The sequence below is a fragment of the Pan troglodytes genome, chromosome 11, assembly GCF_028858775.2.
Source record: "Pan troglodytes isolate AG18354 chromosome 11, NHGRI_mPanTro3-v2.0_pri, whole genome shotgun sequence".
In the NCBI taxonomy this organism is placed as follows: Eukaryota; Metazoa; Chordata; class Mammalia; order Primates; family Hominidae; genus Pan; species Pan troglodytes.
The window spans coordinates 83,371,190-83,396,882 of NC_072409.2; the positions used below are offsets into that span (position 1 = coordinate 83,371,190).

General features: G+C 41.3%; 1 protein-coding gene and 1 long non-coding RNA gene across 2 annotated transcripts in view; both read left to right on the plus strand.

Moving 5' to 3' along the window:
• The window catches only part of LOC134807673 (uncharacterized), a 101,544-nt gene that overhangs the window by 68,541 nt on the left and 7,310 nt on the right, over positions 1-25,693 (plus strand). The window lies entirely within an intron of this gene.
• On the plus strand, positions 1,266-7,573 carry TAF1L (TATA-box binding protein associated factor 1 like). Its single transcript, XM_003312031.7, has one exon. The coding sequence runs from the start codon at positions 1,356-1,358 to the stop codon at positions 6,831-6,833; it is 5,478 nt and encodes a 1,825-aa protein (XP_003312079.5). The 5' UTR covers positions 1,266-1,355; the 3' UTR covers positions 6,834-7,573.

A 25,693-nucleotide genomic window follows, 5' to 3' on the forward strand; every position in this document is an offset into this window, starting at 1 on the left:
GAGAACTTTTATACACTGCTGTTAGGTATGTAAAATGGTACAACTACTTTGGAGAACAATTTAGTAATAGCAAGTGTAGTTGAAAAAGCATATATTGTAAAATCTAGTAATTCCACTCCTAGATGTATACCCTGGAGAATGTGTCCTACATATGCTCAAGGAATCATATACATTATTTATAAGAGGAACAATTTGGGAACAATTTAAATGAACAAACATAGGAACATAGATAAATTGTAGCATAACCATACTGTAGAACACTATAGAGCTATAAAAATAGAATTGAATGCATCAACATAGTTGAATATCATAAACATAAATTTTATCCAGAAAACATTCTGGCTAAGAGTACATACAGTAAGGTCGGGTGTGGTGGCTCTTGCCTGTAATCCCAGCACTTTGGGAGGCCAAAGTGGGAGGACTGCTTGAGGCCAGGAGGAGTTTAAGACCAGCTTGTCTAACATAGTGAGATCCCATCTCTTAAAAAAAAAGGAAGGGGAAAAAAAAAACGAGTACACACAGTAAGATGCCTTTTATACAAAATTGTAAAGCATGACAATGCTATAGATTATTTGGAGAAGCATACATATGCAGTTCATGTATAAAGAGATTTACAGAGGCTGGGTGCAGTGGCTCACGCCTGTAATCCCAGCACTTTGGGAGACAGAGACGGGCTGACCATCTGAGGTCAGGAGTTTAAGACTAGCCTGGCCAATATGGTGAAATCTTGTCTCCACTAAAAATACAAAAAATTAGCCAGGCATGGTGGCTCATGCCTGTAATCCCAGCTACTGTGGAGGCTGAGGCAGGAGAATCTCTTGAACTCCTGAGGCGGAGGTTTCAGTGAGCCGAGATTGTGCCACTGCACTCCAGCCTGGGGCGACAGAGCAAGACTTTGTCTCAAAAACCAGCAAACAGGCTGGGCGCGGTGGCTTATGCCTGTAATCCCAGCACTTTGGGAGGCCGAGGCAGGCGGTTCACGAGGTCAGGAGATCGAGAGGCTAACATGGTGAAACCCCGTCTCTACTGAAAATACAAAAAAAAAAAAAAAAAAAATTAGCCAGGCGTGGTGGCGAGCGCCTGTAGTCCCAGCTACTCAGGAGGCTGAGGCAGGAGAATGGCATGAACCCGGGAGGCAGAGCTTGCAGTGAGCCAAGATCGCGCCACTGCACTCCAGCCTGGGCGACGTTGCGAGACTCCGTCTCAAAAAAAAAAAAAAAAAAAAAGTTTTCCGGGTTTTTTCCCCCCGCCCCTTTGCCCCCTCCCCCCGCCTTTATTCAGCTTCCGGTAGACGCTGGTAGGGTAAGGGAGCTAAGTAGATCACTTCCGGGCGACTGTTGTTTTATTTCCGGTTTATGGGACCTGGCTGCGATTTGCTGCTGAGGGCAGCAGCTACCGTCACTGCCGCCATCATGTCAGACTCAGACAGCGAGGAAGATTCATCTGGAGGTGGCCCGTTTACTTTAGCGGGTATCCTTTTCGGCAACATCAGTGGAACAGGGCAGCTGGAGGGGGAAAACGTCTTGGATGATGAGTGTAAGAAGCACTTGGCAGGCTTAGGGGCTTTGGGGCTGGGCAACCTAATCACTGAACTCACGGCAAATGAAGAATTGACCGGGACTGGCGGTGCCTTGGTAAATGATGAAGGGTGGATTAGGAGTACAGAAGATGCTGTAGACTATTCAGACATCAATGAGGTGGCAGAAGATGAAAGCCGAAGACACCAGCAGACGATGGGGAGCTTGCAGCCCCTTTACCACTCGGATTATGAAGATGACTATGATGCTGATTGTGAAGACATTGATTGCAAGTTGATGCCTCCTCCACCTCCACCCCCGGGACCAATGAAGAAGGATAAGGACCAAGATGCTATTACCTGTGTGTCTGAAAGTGGAGAAGACATCATCTTGCCCTCCATCATTGCCCCTTCCTTTTTGGCCTCAGAGAAAGTGGATTTCAGTAGTTACTCTGATTCAGAATCTGAGATGGGACCTCAGGAAGCAACACAGGCAGAATCTGAGGATGGAAAGCTGACCCTTCCATTGGCTGGGATTATGCAGCATGATGCCACCAAGCTGTTGCCAAGTGTCACAGAACTTTTTCCAGAATTTCGACCTGGAAAAGTGTTACGCTTCCTACATCTTTTTGGACCAGGGAAGAATGTCCCATCTGTTTGGCGGAGTGCTCGGAGAAAGAGGAAGAAGCATCGTGAGCTGATACAGGAAGAGCAGATCCAGGAGATGGAATGCTCAGTAGAATCAGAAGTCAGCCAGAAGTCTTTGTGGAACTATGACTACGCTCCACCACCACCCCCAGAGCAGTGTCTCGCTGATGATGAAATCACGATGATGGTTCCTGTGGAGTCCAAATTTTCCCAATCAACTGGAGATGTAGATAAAGTGACAGATACCAAACCAAGAGTGGCTGAGTGGCGTTATGGGCCTGCCCGACTGTGGTATGATATGCTGGGTGTCTCCGAAGATGGCAGTGGGTTTGACTATGGCTTCAAACTGAGAAAGACACAACATGAACCTGTGATAAAATCTAGAATGATGGAGGAATTTAGGAAACTTGAGGAAAGCAATGGCACTGATCTTCTGGCTGACGAAAACTTCCTGATGGTGACACAGCTGCATTGGGAGGATTCTATCATCTGGGATGGGGAGGATGTCAAACACAAAGGGACAAAACCTCAGGGTGCAAGCCTGGCAGGCTGGCTTCCTTCTATTAAGACTAGGAATGTAGTGGCTTACAATGTTCAGCAAGGTTTTGCACCCACTCTGGATGATGACAAACCTTGGTACTCCATTTTTCCCATTGACAATGAGGATCTGGTGTATGGACGCTGGGAGGACAATATCATTTGGGATGCTCAGGCCATGCCCCGGCTGTTGGAACCTCCTGTTTTGGCACTTGATCCCAATGATGAGAACCTCATTTTGGAAATTCCTGATGAGAAGGAAGAGGCCACCTCTAACTCCCCCTCCAAGGAGAGTAAGAAGGAATCATCTCTGAAGAAGAGTCGAATTCTCTTGGGCAAAACAGGTGTCATCAGGGAGGAACCACAGCAGAACATGTCTCAGCCGGAAATGAAAGATCCATGGAATCTCTCCAATGATGAGTATTATTTCCCCAAGCAACAGGGTCTTCGGGGCACCTTTGGAGGGAATATTATCCAGCATTCAATTCCTGCTATGGAATTATGGCAGCCCTTCTTTCCCACCCACATGGGGCCCATCAAAATCCGGCAGTTCCATCGCCCACCTCTGAAAAAGTACTCATTTGGTGCACTCTCTCAGCCAGGTCCCCATTCAGTCCAACCTTTGCTAAAGCACATCAAAAAAAAGGCCAAGATGAGAGAACGAGAGAGGCAAGCCTCAGGTGGTGGAGAGTTGTTTTTTATGCGCACACCTCAGGATCTCACAGGCAAAGATGGAGATCTTATTCTTGCAGAATATAGTGAGGAAAATGGACCCTTAATGATGCAGGTTGGCATGGCAACCAAGATAAAGAACTATTATAAACGGAAACCTGGCAAAGATCCTGGAGCACCAGATTGTAAATATGGGGAAACTGTTTACTGCCATACATCTCCTTTCTTGGGCTCTCTCCATCCAGGCCAATTACTGCAGGCACTTGAGAACAACCTTTTTCGTGCTCCAGTGTATCTTCATAAGATGCCAGAAACTGATTTTCTGATCATTCGGACAAGACAGGGTTACTATATTCGGGAATTAGTGGATATTTTTGTGGTTGGCCAGCAGTGTCCCTTGTTTGAAGTTCCTGGGCCTAACTCCAGAAGGGCCAATATGCATATTCGAGACTTTCTACAGGTTTTTATTTACCGCCTTTTCTGGAAGAGTAAAGATCGGCCACGGAGGATACGAATGGAAGATATAAAAAAAGCCTTTCCTTCCCATTCAGAAAGCAGCATCCGGAAGAGGCTAAAGCTCTGTGCTGACTTCAACCGCACAGGGATGGATTCAAACTGGTGGGTGCTTAAGTCTGATTTTCGTTTACCAACGGAAGAAGAGATCAGAGCTAAGGTGTCACCAGAGCAGTGCTGTGCTTATTATAGCATGATAGCTGCAAAGCAACGACTGAAGGATGCTGGCTATGGTGAGAAATCCTTTTTTGCCCCAGAAGAAGAAAATGAGGAAGATTTCCAGATGAAGATTGATGATGAAGTTCACGCTGCTCCTTGGAACACCACAAGGGCCTTCATTGCTGCCATGAAGGGCAAGTGTCTCCTAGAGGTGACTGGGGTGGCAGATCCCACAGGGTGTGGTGAAGGATTCTCCTATGTGAAGATTCCAAATAAACCAACACAGCAGAAGGATGATAAAGAGCCACAGGCAGTGAAGAAGACAGTGACAGGAACAGATGCAGACCTTCGTCGCCTTTCCCTGAAAAATGCCAAGCAACTTCTACGTAAATTTGGTGTGCCTGAGGAAGAGATTAAAAAGTTGTCCCGCTGGGAAGTGATTGATGTGGTGCGCACAATGTCAACAGAACAGGCTCATTCTGGAGAGGGGCCCATGAGTAAATTTGCCCGTGGATCAAGGTTTTCTGTGGCTGAGCATCAAGAGCATTACAAAGAGGAATGTCAGCGTATCTTTGACCTACAGAACAAGGTTCTGTCATCAACTGAGGTCTTATCAACTGACACAGACAGCAGCTCAGCTGAAGATAGTGACTTTGAAGAAATGGGAAAGAACATTGAGAACATGTTGCAGAACAAGAAAACCAGCTCTCAGCTGTCACATGAATGGGAGGAGCAGGAGCGGAAGGAACTACGGCGAATGCTACTGGTAGCAGGCTCAGCAGCATCAGGAAACAATCACAGAGATGATGACACAGCTTCCATGACTAGCCTTAACTCTTCTGCCACTGGACACTGTCTCAAGATTTATCGCACATTTCGAGATGAAGAGGGGAAAGAGTATGTTCGCTGTGAGACAGTCCGAAAACCAGCTGTCATTGATGCCTATGTGCGCATACGGACTACAAAAGATGAGAAATTCATTCAAAAATTTGCCCTTTTTGATGAAAAACATCGGGAAGAGATGCGGAAAGAACGGCGGAGGATTCAAGAGCAACTGAGGCGGCTTAAGCGGAGCCAGGAAAAGGAGAAGCTTAAGGGTCCTCCTGAGAAGAAGCCAAAGAAAGTGAAGGAGCGTCCTGACCTAAAACTGAAATGTGGGGCATGTGGTGCCATTGGACATATGAGGACTAACAAATTCTGCCCCCTCTATTATCAAACAAATGTGCCACCTTCCAAACCTGTTGCCATGACAGAAGAGCAGGAGGAGGAGTTGGAAAAGACAGTCATTCATAATGATAATGAAGAACTTATCAAGGTTGAAGGGACCAAAATTGTCTTGGGGAAACAGCTAATTGAGAATGTGGATGAGGTTCGCAGAAAATCTCTGGTTCTCAAGTTTCCTAAACAGCAGCTTCCTCCAAAGAAGAAACGGCGAGTTGGAACCACTGTTCATTGTGACTATTTGAATATACCTCATAAGTCCATCCACCGACGCCGCACAGACCCTATGGTGACGCTGTCATCCATCCTGGAGTCTATCGTCAATGACATGAGAGATCTTCCAAATACACACCCTTTCCACACTCCAGTCAATGCAAAGTTTGTAAAGGACTACTACAAAATCATCACTCGGCCAATGGACCTACAAACACTCCGTGAAAATGTGCGTAAATGCCTCTACCCATCTCGGGAAGAGTTCAGAGAGCATCTGGAGCTAATTGTGAAAAACAGTGCAACCTACAATGGGCCAAAACATTCATTGACTCAGATCTCTCAATCCATGCTGGATCTCTGTGATGAAAAACTCAAAGAGAAAGAAGACAAATTAGCTCGCTTAGAGAAAGCTATCAACCCCTTGCTGGATGATGATGACCAAGTGGCATTTTCTTTCATTCTGGACAACATTGTCACCCAGAAAATGATGGCAGTTCCAGATTCTTGGCCATTTCATCACCCAGTTAATAAGAAGTTTGTTCCAGATTATTACAAAATGATTGTCAATCCAGTGGATTTAGAGACCATACGTAAGAACATCTCCAAGCACAAGTATCAGAGTCGGGAGAGTTTTCTAGATGATGTAAACCTTATTCTTGCCAACAGTGTTAAGTATAATGGACCTGAGAGTCAGTACACTAAGACTGCTCAGGAGATTGTGAACATCTGTTACCAGACAATTACTGAGTATGATGAGCATTTGACTCAACTTGAGAAGGATATTTGTACAGCTAAAGAAGCAGCTTTGGAGGAAGCAGAATTAGAAAGCCTGGACCCAATGACCCCAGGGCCCTACACATCTCAGCCTCCTGATATGTATGATACCAACACATCCCTCAGTACGTCTCGAGATGCCTCTGTATTTCAAGATGAGAGCAATATGTTTGTCTTGGATATTTCCACTGCCACTCCAGAAAAGCAGATGTGCCAGGGCCAAGGTAGGCTGGGTGAGGAAGACTCTGATGTGGATGTTGAAGGGTATGATGATGAGGAGGAGGATGGGAAACCTAAGCCTCCAGCCCCAGAAGGGGGAGATGGTGATCTTGCAGATGAAGAGGAAGGAACTGTACAACAACCTGAAGCCAGTGTCCTGTATGAGGATTTGCTTATATCTGAAGGAGAAGATGATGAGGAAGATGCTGGGAGTGATGAAGAAGGAGACAATCCTTTCTCTGCTATCCAGCTGAGTGAAAGTGGAAGTGACTCTGATGTGGGATATGGTGGAATAAGACCCAAACAACCCTTCATGCTTCAGCATGCTTCAGGAGAACACAAGGATGGGCATGGAAAATGAAGAAAGCATGATGTCCCATGAGGGAGACGGTGGGGAGGCTTCCCATGATTTGGAGGATAGCAACATCAGTTATGGGAGCTGTGAGGAGCCTGATCCCAAGTTGAACACCCAAGACACAAGCTTCAGCAGCATCGGAAATTTCCAGCTGGGCATGGTGGCTCACACCTGTAATCTCAGCACTCTGTGAGGCCGAGGTGGGCGGATCACCTGAGGTCAGTTCGAGACCAGCTTGGCCAACATGTCGAAACTTCATCTCTACTAAAAATACAAAAATTAGCCAGGTGTGGTGGTGCACACCTGTAATCCCCAGATACTCGGGAGGCTGAAGCAGGAGAATTGCTTGAACCCGAGAGGCAGAGGTTGCAGTGAGTGGAGATCACGCCACTGCGCTCCAGCCTGAGCGAAAGAGTGAGACTCCATCTCAAAAAAAAAGAAAATTTCCAAGCATGGTATCATCTCACTTTTCTAATTTACAGGCTGGAACAGATGAGAGCCCTCCTGCTGGGACAGAGAACTGGGTTCTAGTGGACTCTGCTACACTTAAACCTATGTGACAAACCGCCCATTATTTTATTGTTTATTTAATTATACAATGCCTAGTTCCTATATGGATTTGAGGCAAATTACCGTAAATTTTGAAACAGCCTATATGTCAGAAATGAAAATGTTGCCATCTAAATGTTTTCTGTCCCTCCCCACCAGGGGAAATGGTAGGAAAATGGTAAGTTTCTTAGGGCAAAGACTGTGTCTTGTGTTTCTTTTCATGCTTAGGATACGGTTCTGTGCGTAGTAGGTACTCAGAAAATGTTCCTAGAATCATAAAACCCTCAACAGATATGTTACTGAGCATCTCCTTTTCACGATAAGCACTCTGTCAGATCCTTGGGATGCAAAGGTAAATAAGACAAATCCCTTTTACCCAAAGAGCTCACCATCGAGTTGGGGGAGGGGAAGTGGAATTCAAAACATGTTAATAAATCATTATAGTACTGTGAGATAAGTGCAATTAAGAAGCTAGCTGTAAAGTATAGGGGAAATAGAGGAGTAATTATGTCTGAAAAGTCAAGGAAGTCTTCCTGGAGATAATTTTTAAGCTGATTGTTTTAGAATTAGTAGAAGTTTGCCAGATGGAAAAGTCCAGGCAAAGTGTAACATGAATGGGAAAGGCCACAGTCTAGAAATGGCAGTGTGTTTCTAGTTTGTTTGTTTGTAACTGCCTTGTTCCAGGAAGGATTTAAGGTGGTTTATATTCCAGTCCTTTAATGCTGGAATGGCTAGAGATGAGACTGAAAGATGGGCAGGAAGTATATCATCACAAGCTTTGCATTTGATGTTAATGTGTATGATTTTTATATTATGGGAAATAAGCTCTTAGAGGAGTGATGTAATCAGGTTTGTGTTTTAGAAATCTGTGTAATGTATGAATGAAGAAAGAAATTGAAGAATCATATATAACAGATGTATGTGATTCCATTTTTGTAAAACACAGAACCATGTGTATTTATTTGTATGTGTTTTTATATATACTCTTGTATGCAAAGGTAAAAGTCTGAAAGGATATATGCTAGCTGTTCACAATGATAACCCCCCAGGAATGGGATTGGAGGGGAGAGGGCTTCTGTGTTTGTTATGTATGCTGGGTGGGATATTGTGCTTTTATTTCGGTATTGTTTGAATTGTTTTTCAAGTATGTATTATTTTTGTAACACATTTTTTTATTCCAAAAAAAAGAGAGAGATGGAAATTCAGAAATGTGTGTAAACAGGGAATCTTCACTGTATTGATAATGTTTTATTTCTTAAGCTGGGTAGTGGGTACCTGGATTTTCATTATATTTTTCTCTATTTCTTTTAGCATATCTCAATATTTCGTAATAAATACTTCGTAATAAGTTTCACATGTACATAATATTAAATAAATTCTAGAAGTAGATATACCAAAATATTCATTGTGTTTATCTCTGAATAGTAGAAATGTATCTTTATTTTCTTTGTTTTGCATGCTTACATTTTCTAATTTGTATTACTTTTATTTTAAAAACATCTTAAAACATAGAAGAATGCCACAAAGACACAGAGCTTCTATAAGATCTTTCACATGTTACCCTTGCTGGTACATAAGACACCGCCAAACTAATGTTCTAACAGCCAGTCAATATTTTATCCCTTCTCTCTTATGCTGCCATTTTGGTCTGTTTAGGTTTAATGATATCTGTTTTAGGTGGTACCTAACCATCTCTTGGCATAAAAAATCTGCTCAATGATTGCTTGTTAAATCTTGAATGACTGAATTGTAATAAGCATGCAGATGACTCAGCATTGACTCACCTAAAGGTAATGTCTACAGTCTTTACACAATCTTCTACACCTCCAGTGATGTAGAACTCAGCCTTGACTTGTCTGCTTATTTCAAATCCTTTCTCAAACTCTCAGTACAAGAAGACACTACTGCTTCCTTCTCCAAACAAAACCTGCTTTCTCTTACTTCTAGCCCTTTGTCCATGTACTTCCCTATTCCTAGAATGAATGCAACCTTTGTTTGTCCGCCTGGTAAATACCTATTAATCTTTCATATTACAGTTTAAACATTTCTCCCCCTGTGAAGCATTCCTGGCTCTCTCCCTTCACTCATTAATTCACTCAACAATTACTGTGGTAGGCTAAATAATGGTCCCCAAGAATCATCAGTTCCTAATATCCAGAAGTTGTGAATATGTTGCTTTACATGGTCAAAAGGACTTTGCAAATGTGACTGAGTTAAGGATCTTGAGATGAGGGGAAAGAGAGAGAGAGTAAGAGTAAGACAGAAGGTGATGTGAAGACAGAAGCAGAGAGATTTGAAGATGCTACACTACTGGGTTTGAAGGCAGAGAAAGAGATAGGAATGCAGCTCTGGTAGCTGGAAAATGCAAGAAAGTAGATTCTCCTCTAGAGCCTCCAGAAGGAACCAACTGTGCTGACATCTTGATTTTTGCCCTGTAAGACTCATGTAGGACTTCTGATGCCCAGAACTATCAGATAATACATTCGTGTTGTTTAAAGCCACTAATTTTGGGAGGCCAAGGAGGGCAGATCACCTGAGTTCAGGAGTTCGAGACTGGCCTGGCCAACATGGTGAAACCCTGTCTCTACTAAAAATACAAAAATTAACTGGGTGTGGTGGCACATGCCTGTAATCCCAACTACTCGGGAGGCTGAGGTAGGAGAATCACTTGAACCAGGAGGTGGAGGTTGCAGTGAACTGAGATTGCACCACTCACTCCAGCCTGGGCAACAGAGGAAGACTCCATCTCAAAAAAAAAAAAAAAAAAAATGAAAAAGCCACTAAGTTTATGGTCATTTGTTACAGCAGCAATAGGGAGCTAATACACCCATGTAACCACTATTTACTAGACACAAAGCTAGGCACCAGAGGCATAGGCAAACCAGAAACACATGATCTCCACCTTAAAAGAGCTTCTAATCTGATGGGGAATATGAATATTAAACAACTAAACAGAAATTAATATTTTCATGATATTAATGTACTTAGATTGATGGTAATTTAGATTGATGGGGATAAGAAAAGTCTGCTTGGTGACATTACATTTAAGCAGGGACTTGACAGATGAACAGGGCTTAGTGATGTGAAGAATGGGGGAGGAAGGGTTCTCAGGAGCACGTGCTAATGCCCTGTAGCAGGATAGTGCTTGAGGTGAGGCAATGTGAGAAGAGGCTGGAGAAGTGGGCAAGATCCAAATCATGACCGGCCTTATTGTCTACATTACAGAGGACAGATTTTATCTAAAGTATGATGGGGGAGACATTGAAATGGCAAATGATGTGTCATAGCTAACATTTTAGAAGATGATTTTGACTTCTCTGTAGGGATTAGATTGAAATGGGTGACTATAGCAAAGGGAAGACCAATAGGAGACTATACAAGAAATGATGTGGTATGGAGAGGGAGAGGTTTGGGTAGAGTCAACATTTAATTTCAAGGCATTGCTCATAGGACTGGAGAACATGAATGTCTGGATAAAATGTTAAGGACATTTACCAAGTTTCTAATATGAGCATGTGGACCGATGTTTTGTATACTTTCCTGAAATGAAGACCCCTGAAGGAATGCATAGGCTGGGGGCAGTGGAGATCAAATGTTTGGTTTTCAAATTGTTAAATCTGAGGTGCCTGTGGAACAACCAAGTAAAGATGTCAGGTAATAGTTAAGCATGTAGGTTTGGAGATCCAAAAAGATGTCTCAGATGGCACTTAAAGTCATAGGGGTCATAGGGGTGGACTATAATTTCTAAAGTCATAGAAATTGCCTAGGAAGAAAAGATACTCAAGGCTGAACCTGAAAAACTCTGACATTTAGGACTCAAGGAAGGGGAGAGGTGATAGCAAAGGGGATTGAGAGGGAACGCTCAGAGAAGTGGAGAAAACCCAGAATCCTGGAATCAGTGAAGTCCAGGGAAGAATATAGAAGAGGGTGAGAGTGTTGAACTGCAATAAGAGGTAAAGAGGTGAGAACTGCAGAGTGTTCCAAACTTGAGCAATGATGGCACTTATAGGCAACCTTAGCAAGAGCAAATGTGGTTGGGTCATAGGAGCCAGAATGAGGAATGAAAGTATTACAAGGAAGTGGAACATTGTGCAGGTGACTTTCTTTTTTAAGAAGTTTAGAATAAAAGAGGACAGACAATCAGGTGGTAGCAGATAAGGAATGTACAATCAGATAAGGGTTCTTCTTTAAGAGGTGATGGAATTGCAGAGTTAAGCACAGAGGAGAAAGGAAGAGGCTGGAGTTCCAGGAGAGAAGGGGGATAGCCTGTGGGACAAGGCTCCTAGGATGGCTGGAAGGAGTGGGATCTCTCCCCTGAGAAGGGATTCGTCTTTGCTAGAAAGAGAACACTTCCCTCTGAAGGAGAGGGTACAGATGCTGGCAGGTTTGTTCTCTAGGCGGCAGGACAATGAGGATGAGAGTTCCATTCCGATGACCTCTAACTTCATCATGAAGGTCATCTCCTGAAAGTGAGTTGAAACTGAAGAAGGACAATCTTAGATCTGGGGAAAGAGGGGAAGTCACTGACTAGTCATAACGGAGTAGGAAGTGAGCAGAACAGGCCATTTTTTCTGTGATGCCCCACTTTACCTTAAACAGGTACCCACCCTAGCACTGTGATACCGGTGGAGCCATTGTTTGTGTGAACCTCTTTTCTTTACTAGACTATGAGCACCTTGAAGACAGAGATTTTGCCTTCCTCATCTTGCAATTTCAATATTGTTACTGGTATATAGTAAAAATAGTTATTCATTCAGTCACTCATTCATTCATCCAACATTTAATTATTTAATGTTGGATTTAATTATTAAATTAATTAAATGTCGAACAAATGAGTGTGACTAAATGAAGAACTATCATAAAACAGGACTGGTATGAAAATGTCTGATTGGTCATATCCCACATATTTCTACATTGCCGGCATTCTGAGAAATAACAAAACCCCTGGACAGTTTGCCATCAATGGGCAATGACTTTTCCAAGGACTGCAAGAAGAACATACATTCAGTGAAGCTAGGTGAATGTGGGTCAGTGAAGTAGTTATAAGTAAGGCTTCTTTCTTCAAACAGATATATTCTAAAAAAAAAAAAAACTTTGGAGAAAGCAGAATATTCTAGTTATTTCCTGCCATTTTTCCCTGGTAGAGCCAGAGCCTAGTCCTAGGGATAAAAGAAACTTCTATTAAAAATAGAGAACATTATCACATACAATCTCATATCTTATTTTTGCAAGTTTCAGTCTTTTCTATATATATACATTTTTTATAGTAAGCATGTTATTTAAAAAACTATGTATGGTGCTTTTTTCCACTTAAAATTATATCACATGAAAGTCATAGTAATCAACACAATGTGGTATTAATTAAAGGATAGACACATAGATTAATGGAACAGAAAGAGAGTACAGAAATAGACCCAGACAATGGCCAATTGATTTTCAACGAAGGCACCAAGGCAATGTGATAGAAAAAAATGATAGTCTTTTCAAAAAATAGTGCTGAAATAGTTGAACAACCATATGCAATAAAAGAGAACTTCAACCATACCTCACACCATATGCAAAAATTAACTTTAAATGGATGATAAGCCTAAATTTAAAAATCTAAAATTATAAAACTAGATAAAACAAAGCAGAAAATCTTTTTGACTTTGGATAGGCAAAGGTTTCTCAGGACACAAAAAGCATGAAATTTAAAAGAAAAAATGATAAATTGGGCTTCATCAAAATTAAAAGCATCCACTCTTTAAAAGACACCATTAGGAAAATGAAAAGAAAATTCACAGACTGGGAGAAAATATTTGCAAAACTGAGAATTCTTTAAGAATTATGAATGCAAGTCCTTTATCATAAAGTCTTGATAAACGATTTGCATCCAGAAAACTTGAATTCTCATAATCATTCAGAAACCTTGAATAATCTCATAATTCAATAATAAGAAAACAGACAGCCCAATTCAAGACATGGGCAAAAGGATAGATGTGATAGATGTGGTGGCTCACGCTTGTAATCCCAGTGTTTTGGGAGGCTGAAGTGGGAGAATTGCTTGAGGCCAGTAGTTTGAGACCAGCCCTGGGCAACATAGTAAGACCCCATCTTTACAAAAAATACAAAAATTAGCTGGACATGGTGGTGTGCACCTGTGGTTCTAGTTACTCAGAAGGCTGAAGTCGGGGGATCATTTGAGCCCAGGAGCTCGAGGTTGCAATGAGCTATGACTGTACCACTGCAACCCATCCTGGGTGACAGGACAAGATACTCTCTCTAAATAAATAAATAAGCAAAACAAAACAAAAAACAACTGACTAAAATATCTGAACAGGCACTTCATCAAAGGTGAATTATGAATAGCAAATAAGCACATGAAAAGATGCTCAATGTTATTAGTCATCAAGAAAATGCAAATTAAAACCACAATGACATACAGCTACCTAGCAAATTTTTAAAAAGAGAAAAGCAACTGACGATACCAAATGCTGGTGAGGGTGCAGAGCAATTGGAGCTCACATGCATTGCTGGTGGGAATCCAAAATGGTATAACTACTTTGGAAAATAGTTTGACAGGGATCATTAAAAGTTAAACGTAAACTTATCACAGGACCTAGCAATCCCAATTCTAAATAGATAGTTACCCAAGAGAAATGAAGGTATATGTCTACATAAAAAGCTGTTCACAAATGTTTATAGTAGCTTTATTCATAATGGTAAAAATATAGGAACTGTTTATTGGTAAATGGATAAACAAATACACATTGGAATACTACTCAAGTTTCTTGGAAGATTCTTGGAAGAATCTTTTTTTTTTTTTTTTTTTGAGACAGAGTCTCACTCTGTCACCCAGGCTGGAGTGCAATGGCACAGTCTTGGCTTTCTGCAACCTCCAACTCCTGGGTTCAAGCGATTCTCCTGCCTCAGCCTCCCGAGTAGCTGGGATTACAGGTACACAGCACCATGCCTGGCTAAATTTTGTATTCTTAGTAGAGATGGGGTTCCACCATTGTTGGCCAGGCTGGTTTCGAACTCCTAACCTCAGGTGATCCACCCACCTCAGTCTCCCAAAGTGCTGCGATTACAAGCGTGAGCCACGGTGCCTGGCCAGAAGAATCATTTTTTGAAGGACCTGCACTGACCCGTTCAGAACTGGTCTGACATTTCATCGACTGTGAGTTGCCATTGGAACATGTGGGAGCCCTGAGAGCAGGGTGATGATAAACCTCATACTCAGTGCAGTCTTCAGCCCTGTCATTTCCCATTCCTCCCTTCCATTTGACTTGCTTCATTCCTCATCTGACTTGGTGCTCCTTCAGTTGTTCCTGCTGTCCCCCATGGTTTGGCTTTAGGTCTCCTGTGTCACGGCCAGACAGCCAAGGACATTTCCACAGAAAGGGCATTTGCTATGAGGCCTAGCTCCCCCACTACTTAGCCCAGTGTTTTATATCATCCAGAGCTGGAAGGAGAAACAAACTTGAGACTTGAGGGCAGGACCTTGTCTTAATTCCCCTTGCAGTGACCAATCATCTGCAAGCGCAGAGCCTAATATATAGTAGGTTCCCAATACACGTTTGCTTTGTGTGCCGATTCAGTTTCTTTTTAAGATGTTAAATTCAGCTCTTAGTGAGTGGAATTAAAGTGTAAGCAATGCAAACTGAAAATGCTGTAGCAGGAGACATGCTTAAATCGTTGGAAGAGAAATAATAACCTTGATGTACTTAATTTAACGATATTGGCTATGTAATATATTTTTGTTCATTCGTATATTTAGCAAATATTGATTGAATACCAACTATGTGGTAGATTCTATGCCAAATTATTTAGGTTAAAGGGATCTATACCCAAGAAAAAAAATATATTATTAATTAGAAGTTTCAAAGATATATATTGGTCTTCACATATTTTGCTTCCCAGTGAATTTTTTTCTCTTCCTTTTTTTTTTTTTTCATAGTAAGAAAATAGATGTTATATACAGGTGTCCTGGAATGGTGACTGGCAACTGTCTTTGTTGTCCCAGCATACATCATTTCAGTGAGTAGCGAAGAATGAAGTAACAGAATTCAAAGAGTTAGGGGAACATGTGTAGTCCTACACCATCTATCTACTCCCTTCTCTTCCACTGTGACTATCAGCTGTTTTAATATCTGTTTCGTCTAAAGGGAAGAGTTTTCCCATGTTTATTTCCTCTTTCTTAATTGGAAAGACACAATTGTTTTTGCTACTTCAAGTTTTCATTAAACAATAACTATTTTCAGAATATTAAACATACACAATTAAATTTTCTCTATTAGTCTGTTATTATCTGTAGTTTCTTTCTTTCTTCCCTCCCTCTCTCCCTCCTCCTCCCACCTCTTTCTTTCCATACTTCTTTATTCTTGTGTTTTGATGATTTTGATTTTTGTTAAATTAGTTTTGGGTATTGCCATTGGTTTCATAAATTATTGGTAGGAAGAAACAGAAATAAAACATCTAATAATATTTGGAGACTGACATATATAGACAATTGAGTCATGTTCATTTTTATTGATGCCAAGTGGTGACTTCAAATCATTTGGGAGAAAACTTTTAATAAATAATTTCGATAAATATTTTCACTTGAAAAAATAGTAGACAATGTAACATAGAAACAAACTTTGTACATCCCCATTATAAGTATCCCTCTAACTTTCTGGTGTCCACAAGCAAACACACTCTAATATATTACAACTATACTAATGGTGGTTGTGAAGGACACGTGGGGAGAAGGGGGATGAAGGGAATGTTCCACATTGAGCCTAAGTGGTATTTTTCTTGTTGTCATTTTTATTCTTCTTTTCTTTTTGACAAGGTCTTGCTCTGTCACCAAGGCTGCAGTACAGTGGCACGATCATGGCTCATTGCAGCCTCAAACTCCAGGGCTCAAGTGATCCTCCCATCTCAGTTTCCTGAGTAGCTACAGGTGTGGCCCCTACACCTGGCTAATTTTTGTATTTTTCTTTCATAGAGACAGGGTCTCCTGATGTTGGTCAGGTTGGTTTCAAACTCCTGGTCTCAAGTGATCCTCCTGCATCAGCCTCCCAAAGTGTCGGGATTACAGGCATGAGCAACCATGCCTGGCCTAAGTGCTATTCATTGCTGGGATTCTGGGTGGCACTTCTGTCTGCTGCAGGGATTAGAGGATAGTGGGTATTCTGAGGATCCCTAAATCAGGAATATACAATCAGTGAAGCCGTACACTTTCAATTAGCAGAATCTAGCCTTTTAGTGGCCATCTGCTGCCATCAGGCATTGCCTTGAGGAGCCTCATCCCCCAAGCCCTACTCATGGTGATTATTATTCATCAAACAGAATAGATTTCTTCCTATGGATAGGGAGAAGGGTTTCTCCTTCTAGGAAAAGAAGATGATCTCCATATGGTAATGTATATGACATGCGGAATAGCTCTTCACTTCTGAGAAGAAAGTATGGCCAGAAGCACTCCTCCGTAATGTACAGAGCGTGGGCTCCTGCTGACCTCTGAGCACACTACTGACACTCTGTGAGTAGCTTTGGATAGATGTGTGCTTGCTTTCTAGGAAATGAGTTTATAACTTCCATTAAATTTTCAAAGATTCTTATGACCCCACAAATAGTAACCAGTGTTTTATATTTGGTCTTTGATTGACCTCATCACTGCTTATAACTTCATTTGATATCTACATGATGATTATCTCAAATATATTTTTCCAACCCCTTACTCTCTAGAAATAAAATTTATGGATAATATAACCATTCTATACACACTTTTGAAAAATTATGCTTAATGCCTTAATGGCAATATAAAGGAAAAATCTGAAAATAATTTATAATTAAACTGTATATATTTCTTTTTTTAATCTTTTAAAAAAAATTTTATAGAGATGGGGTCTTGCTATGTTGCCCAGGCTGTGCTGGGATTACAAGTGTGAGCCACTGTGCCCAGTCAAAACTGAGTGTATTTTCTTTCTTTCTTTTTTTTTTTTGAGACGGACTTTTGCTCTTGTTGCCCAGGCTGGAGTACAATGGCACGATCTTGGCTCACCGCAGCCTCTGCCTGCTGGGTTCAAACAATTCTACTGCCTCAGCCTCCTGAGTAGCTAGGATTACAGGCATGCACCACCATGCCTGGCTAATTTTGTGTTTTCAGTACAGATGGGGTTTCTCCATGTTGGTCAGGCTGGTCTCGAACTCCTGACCTGAGGTGATCTGCCCACCTCGGCTTCCCAAAGTGCTGGGATTACAGGCGTGAGCCACCGCTCCCGGCCAACTGAGTGTATTTTTATTGCAAATGCTTGCATGTGACTACACAAGAAGACATAATAAAGTAGTCAGAGGCTCCTGTTGAATTGCACTGTGAGTGACAGCTATGTATACAGCTGAGCATCTGTGTATCATTGGCAGCTCAAATACCACGAGAAGTATTGTTATTGACATCAAGATTTTCCAGAATGGAGACCACTCTTGGTAAAGTTCTAGACAAAATGAGGTTCTCTGATTTACAAGGAAGTTTCATTCCTGAAAATTCTAATATACAAAAACCATATCAAAACAAATAAAACCACCACTACCACCACCATCACCACAACAAATTTTGTGTTCCATGTACAAAAACAAAACAAAACAAAACAAAAAACAGGAGTTAGGTTGTCAGCTCAGCTCATTATAAACAGGAATGTCACCCACAAGAATCCTGCTGGGATAAGAAATGATTCTTCATTGTGTGGGATTGTTCCTTGCATTCAGGATGTCCAGCATCCTTGGTCCCTGTCTGCTGAATACCAGGTCACCTTCCCACCCATCATCACAACAACCAAAAACATTCCCACAAATGTCCAAAATGCTCTCAAAGAGGTGGTGTCACCTCCATTGAGACCACTGACCTGCTGGGTGAAGTTCAGACTCCAGAGCTTTGCACAGAAATCCTTCAGGATCTGGCTTCTGCTTCCCTCTCCATTCTCATCTTGAAGCATACACGCACCCTCTGGCCATTCAGACCATGAGAGGTTCCCTGACTGGATGCGCCTTTCCTGTCCCTGTGCCTGGGAACAGCTCTCTCCCAGTTTAACTTATTCATGATCACCTCCTCCCCAGTCACTCCTCAGCTCAGCTCATCCAGGATGGATTAGCACTCCCTCCCCATGCCCACTCTTCTTGCTTAACTCTTTACAACCCTCGCAAACTGTATAGTAAGAGATGGTGTTCTTGTCAATTTCTTCCCAGCTCTACTCCCACACTGTGATCTTCTTAAGGGTAGGAGAAAGAGCTCCTGTGTCTTTGTACTCTGATGTGGTCCCCCTGGGTGTTCAGTTAATGGCTGCTGATGTTGATGTGCTTACGGAGAAGACCTGGCCTTCTCTCGGTGCTGGGCTCTGTCCTGCCCCCAGGTCTTCTACATGCTCTTCCTTTTTCATTGGTCCTGTTCCCTCAGCTCCGTCACATCCTACTCTTTCTTCAGGTCTCAGCTTAACTGTCACTTATCCAGGAGTGTTTTCCTTGTCCCCCTCCCCCAGCTGTCTCCACAATCCTATTATTTGTCATTAATGTACCCTGTACTTCCCTTAATACTGGAGATGATCTCCAGGTCCTTGGAAAGAACAGGGACAGCAGAGGAAACCTAGACTGAGAACCAGGCTCCTCCTTCTGTTTAGTGGATCTTGTAAGCCAGAGGTTCCTCCATCATCCCTAAATGACTAATAATGACTTCTCTCTAACCTTAGACATTGAGGCTCTTGAGCTTAATTTATCTTGATTTGGAAATATAAAGAAATGTGACCCTCTTGCTGGTTACATTACTTAGTCTGACACTAGTGTGCAAGAGATGCTCAACACAGAAGTTGAATCAAAACTTCTGACACACACAAGGGCAGTTAGACTTTTTTGTATGACCCAGAAAATAATACAGGCAATCAAATAACATAATAACCAATACTTGCTTATTATCCTATGGAATTCTCTGTGCTCTATAAAAACATTAGCAAGTGGAATGGACTCCGCAGTGTTAAGGTAATTAGATAGAAAGGTGAGCATTTTATTGTTGAAAAAAGTGATTAGTTAAAATTATATACAAAGACATGTAGGTCATTATTTTACTAAATGAAAAAAGAAATTCTGCCACTCTACTCTCAAGATTTGTCTACCTGGCGGCTGATTTACCTGCCTAGAGGGTGAGCCATCTCCATTCCTCAAACTTGGAGGTAACTTCTTTGAGGACCTCATCATGCTGATCCTTTGAACTATTCGAGGATTTTTGGGCTTTCTCTGAGTTTCTGTCTCTTCTATCCTGTTTTTTGTTTGTTTGTTTGTTTGTTTTAAAGACAGTCTTACTCTATCACCCTGGCTGGAGTGCAGTGGTGCGATCTCGGCTCACTGCAATCTCCGCCTCCTGGGTTCAAGTGATTCTCCTGCTTCAGCCTCCCGAGTAGCTGGGATTACAGATTCCCGCCACCATGTCCAGCTAATTTTTGTATTTTCAGTAGAGACGGGGTATCACCATGTTGGCCAGGCTGGTCTCGAATTCCTGACCTCAAGTGATCTGCCCACCTTGGCCTCCCAAAGTGTTGGGATTACAGGAGTGAGCCACCATGCCTGGCCTCTTCTATCCTTTTTAAAATAACACTTTCAATGGTTTGTCATTCAATAGTCAGTCCCATATGTACCCAAAGCTCTGCAATTCCAGAAGAAAATTTCACAAATGATAAAATGCATTAATTCTGGCCAGGCATGGTGGCTCACATTTGTAATCCTAGCACTTTGGGAGCCCTAGGCAGGCGGTGAAACCCCATGTCTACTAAGAATACAAAAAATTAGCTGGGCGTGGTGCAGGTGCCTATAATCGCAGCTACTCGGGAGGCTGAGGCAGGAGAATCACTTGAACCCAGAGGATGGAGGTTGCAGTGAGCCGAGATTGGGCCACTTCACTCCAGCCTGGCAAACGAGCAAAACTCCATCTCAAAAAAAAAGCATTAATTCTAAAATCTCTTTAGCAGCCTAAAGTCAGTTGTTACTAATACTTTTTTCTAATTATATTTTTTAAAATCCTCTTTAAGACGAAGCAGCATGCCTTACTAATAATATACTTGAATTTTATCTTCCTGCATACATCACGTCCCATAGCCCAGGTGAGTTTTTCTGAGTTTTTAATCTCAATACAATTCATGTTATTTTTCTTATTACCATTGCTATTATCAATTATAAATATTTCTTATAGATAAACAAAGTATCACTGACAAAGCATAAAATTAGGTACTAGTTCTTGCTGATCAATTTGAAACAGAAACTGCTTGCACTATACATATGTCATTAGCCATCCCAAAATGTTCACTCATGAGATACAGGAAAATAGTAATCACTAATGCATATGCTTTAGAAGATGACTAAATCCTTAATAATCTGGAAGTGCTCTAATTTACTGATTAGGAAGCTAATGTGGTTTTTCACACAGTTTTGAGTTGACTTGAATAAGATAATTTTAAATATCAATTATTTCCCCTGCACAGAAATAAAACATGTCTTACAAATGTGTATTCAATCTACATATGAATATTGGTAAACCATAAGTGATTTAGATAATACATTCTATTTATGGATTAATGCATACCACCCTAATTGACAATACTTACATTTAAAAATATAATTTAGTAATAAAGAAAAATTGTGAGAAATAAGATTGCTTAGAATAACAGTAGAATCCCAGAAAGAATTTTCTGAGTTCCTACTCTAAACTCCTATTTGCGTGGCATATAAATACATTTTTTATACATGTATGTATGTATATATATAACAACAAAAACCTAGATATGTAACTGCTTTGCCTAAACAACATTTTCATGATTGACTATTGCTGACACATGATTTTAAAACAGTGCTCTATATGTCTTTTGATTTCAACACATATTATTCATTTCCTAAGAATACATGAAAAAGGAGAAACAACCCTTAATACAATCATTAAGCACAATAGAGTGAGAAACAAAGAAATCAGGAAAAAGTGAGAACAATATTTCTGCAAGTACAAGAAATGGGGGGAAAGTGTTAGGACTCAAAGCCACCAAACTGTGTATTCCAATTTTCAATATACATATGTGATTTGCAAATCCACATCTCCTGCCTGTGTTCTTCTTTGTATTGACTCATTCCAACACACACTGCTACTAATACATTTTGTCACTCACGTAGTTTCTATGGCCTGCTGACCACGAACACAGAGTGGCCAGTCTGTTGGCATCACTCTGGAGTGGCTGTGTAAAGGAGCTCATGCTCCACTGGGATGCCTTCTAGAAGGTCCATTTCCAGCTCTCAGTGTCTTTTATACATGCCCAGAAGTCACATGAAGACTTCTAGCTCCTCTATATCTCCCTGGCTCTCGATGTACAGTCGGAAGTGAAGATGATAACTGATGAATTTGGGACATGGCTGATCTTTGGATGAGGGTCTTTGAATCAATCAATTCTCCCTTTAGCTTGTGTGATAAGGTCTATTGATGTACATTCTGTATGAATTGCCATACAAGAAACTTGAGATCCTCCAGTTAAGACTGTTGGTCTTGGCTTGGTGCAGTGGCTCTTGCCTGTAATCCCAGCAGGTTGGGAGGCCAAGGCAGGAGGATTGCTTGAGCCCAGGAATTCAAGACTAGCCTGGGCAACATAGTGTGATCTGATCTCTACAAAAAGTAAAAAAATAAAAATAAAAATAAATAGCCTGATGTGGTGGCATGTGCCATGTGCCTGGGAGGCTGATGTGAGAAGATTGCTTAAGCCCAGGAGTTTAAGGCTGCAGCGAGCCGTGATTGAGCCATTGCACTTGAGCTGGGGCGATGGGCAACACAGTGAGATCTTGTCTCAAAAAATAAATGAATAAATAAATAAAGATTGTTGGTCTTCTTGCCAATCTTTTCATTGCCCTGTTGGGGCAACGCTGTCTCTCTCAGTAGTAGCCCTTTGATAGGCATCCTATATTTTTGTTTCTTTTTTATTACTGTAAATCAAGTGGTTTCAGCTGTAACTTATTTGTTCATGTCCAATACTCCTTCCAGCTTAATTTTCTAATTTTGGACTAATTTACGAAAAACCTAGCATGCTAAGGTTTAAGAAAACAGCATAGCATGGAGTAAATGTAAGCATATGCAATGAAATCCATGGCAAAGTTATCCCGGAGTGTCCTTAGTGATGGGCTGCTCTCCTCTCTAAGCCTAGCCCAGGCAGAGAAGTGGGCTGCAGTGGTGCTGGTGGTGGTGGTGCTGGTGGTGCTTGTGAGAGGGTGTGTGTGTGAATGTGACTTGCCATCCAGTCTTGGAAATGGGGATGTGAAATGTGGGTTCCCACATCTTCATTATTCTTTGGGCACTATCTCCTTAGATTGGGGCCAGATAAAATGGGAACCAACTAATTGGAGGATTTCTGAAAACACTGCTACTATTCTAGAAGCTGTATCCCAGTAATACTTAAACCAGAGTGGATTATTGCCATCAGGTGGCGCCAATCTCATTTAGGACCAGATCGGATTTGGGTCTCAAAACTAGACCCCTCCCAGCTCCTGGTCTGGATCACTTCGTTAAACTGGCAGTAAAGGAAACACATTTTGGGCCGATGAATTTTTATACTCAGCTAATCATGTTGAGGAGTTTTACTGAATGTGTTCACATGTATTACATTTCTTATTTTAAACACAAATATGATAATGTTATAGTAGAGAGGTGGTAATACATTCTGCAATGCAATATATTGCATCTTATTTTTTTCCCCCTCACTAATATGTCTTGGAGAGCTTTCCATAGTAATATACGTGGATCAATGTAATGATCCACATGTATTTTAATGGCTGCCTTGTATCGCATTACATAAATGTAGCATAATTTACTTGACTCACCCAATGAAAGACGTTCCACACCTGCCCCCACCAGCTTTGTGGTTGTTTTTGCTGTTATTACAAATAGTGTTGTAATAAGCATTCTTGAATATATATCTTTGCGACATTTGAAAGTATATCTGTAGAAAAAAATACTAGAAGTAGGTTAAAGATTAGTAGTCAATGGAGAGAACAGGATTCACTACAGAGGGATGAGATTTGCAGCCACAGGAGTTGACAGGAAGGGACTCTAGCCTTAAGAAGCATTCTAGATAAAGCACAGGAAAGGAAAATGGCTTTAATTAGTGTGCATTTAGCTGAACTGAATAAATTAGAAATGTTGAGAGAAGTGAGAGGAAGACCAGAAGTTATGGTATTGTCGAAATTATCTTTGTGTTTTTCACATATGAAGAGTAGAAAATATCTTTCTGGGGGGGAATAAAGAAAATTACTGAGATACCCATCAACAGGGGTTTGGTTAAACCAGCTGTGGCATAGTCATGCAGGAGAGTACTATTCAGCTGTTAAAAATGAATCTACTCACAGTGTATTGAGTGGAAAGGGGAGGTTATAGAACATTATGAATAGTGTAACACTGGGAGAGAGAGTTAGTTCCCTACCAAGTAGCCATTCTAGTCTTCTCCCTCAAGTTAGGGGGACCTTATTTTTAGGTGGGCACAATGTAACCCACCAGTAAGATGACATTTCCCTCCTCCTTTGCAAAGATGGGACCATATAACTAAATTCTGGCAATAAAGTATAATCAGAAGTTTCCTTGAAAAGGAGAGAATTATGCCCCTTTCCCTCTCCTCCAATCTGCTCCTTGGAATGTGGATGTAATGGCAGAAGCCCTGTCATTTTTCCCTGGTGAGAGATAAGTAAAGATTTATCTTGTTCGAGTCATAATTTGAGAGTTTCTGTTATGTACAGCCCAATGTAATCCTAACTCATATAAACTCCACTTGTGTTTAAAAGTTAAATATGTACACATGTATGCACAGACACACACACCTCCCCCCCACAAGGTGTATATGCTTAAAGCATATATGCATAAAATATTTGTAAGTGTATATAACAAACTATTAAGAGTTGGGGGGGTATGAGATTATAAGCAGGAAGTGGGGGGACTTTTTTATATTTTTTAAGTTTTAGCAATAAACATGTTTTCAGGAAAAATTAAGATATTTCTATTTTTATGAAGAAAACAGCTTGACTGATAATTCCTTGAAATCAAAACACTGGGCAAGTCCCTTATTTGTCTCCGTCCTCCTCAGATGAAATGCCCTCATGATCGTGTCAGCTTCCCGCGTATTTTTCAATGTTCCCAAATTATTCTAGGAGGATTGGTTTACCCACACATTCTGAATATTCCAGTTCTCTTTTAAACAGGCAGCATCCTGCTTCTAATACAAAAACAGTTTAAGAGAAAGCTGCATTTACTAATGGAATGAATAATTGATTCCAATAGATAAGAACACACATACACAGCTGCTTTGACAATAAAAAGAGGTTTTCTCTAAATAAGACTTCTCGTTATCATCAGCACTCAGTTGTTACCATGGCTACATGTTCATTTAAAAGCCAATCACAATAAGAAAATATGATCCAGTTCTCCAGATAACTGGAGTGGGTTAAAGCAAGACTCGGAGAGGAAGCTGCTTGGAGGCCCTGGAAGTCCAGGGACTTCTGGTCTGAGAATTACAATGCCTGGTCCGTGCTAGTCTCTCCTAATTCTGTTCAATTTCATGGGTAACACAAATAAATAGACATATGGAATATGGAAGTAAGGGACAGGAGGATTGGCACCCCAAGAGAAACCAAATCAAGGAGCTGGGGGGAGGATGGGGAAGACATTGATTAGTGATATGATACATATTCAAAATTCAGGTAAAAAGAAAGGTCTAAGCCTGATGCAGTGGCTCATGCCTGTAATCCCAGCATTTGGGAGGCTGAGGCAGGAGGATTGCCTGAGGCCAGGAGTTCGAGACCAGCCTGGGCAACATAACAAGACCCTGTCTCAAAAAAATCAAAAAATTAGCCAGCATGGTGGCACGTGGCTGTAGTCTCAGCTGCTTGGGAGGCTGAGGCAGGAGGATCAGTTGAGCCTAGGAGTTGGAGACTGCAGTGAATTATGATCATGTGACTATATTCCAGCCTGGGTGACAGAGCAAGACCCTGTCTCAGAAAAAAAAGAGAAGAAAAAAAAAAAAAAAGAGAAAGGTCTCTGTATTATGTGGTTGATTCCAGGGCTGCCTAAGAAGTGTAAAATTATTCTGTTTACAAATTCCAACTTTAAATTGTATGTATACATACATAGTTATATCTCCAAGTGCCAATAGATATTTATAACTTGAGAGGCAGATGGCTAGGACATCGAATCCTGAGCATGTGAATTCTAGCTGCTACCAAATACCTGTTCCCACAGGGTCCCAGGAGAAAATGGCTTATATACACAGAGACCAGCCAGGTTAATGGGGAGTTTTTATCAC

Excerpts from the sequence above, each read along its gene's own strand:
- TAF1L (XM_003312031.7), top strand. The coding sequence starts at position 1,356 with ATGGGACCTGGCTGCGATTTGCTGCTGAGGGCAGCAGCTACCGTCACT.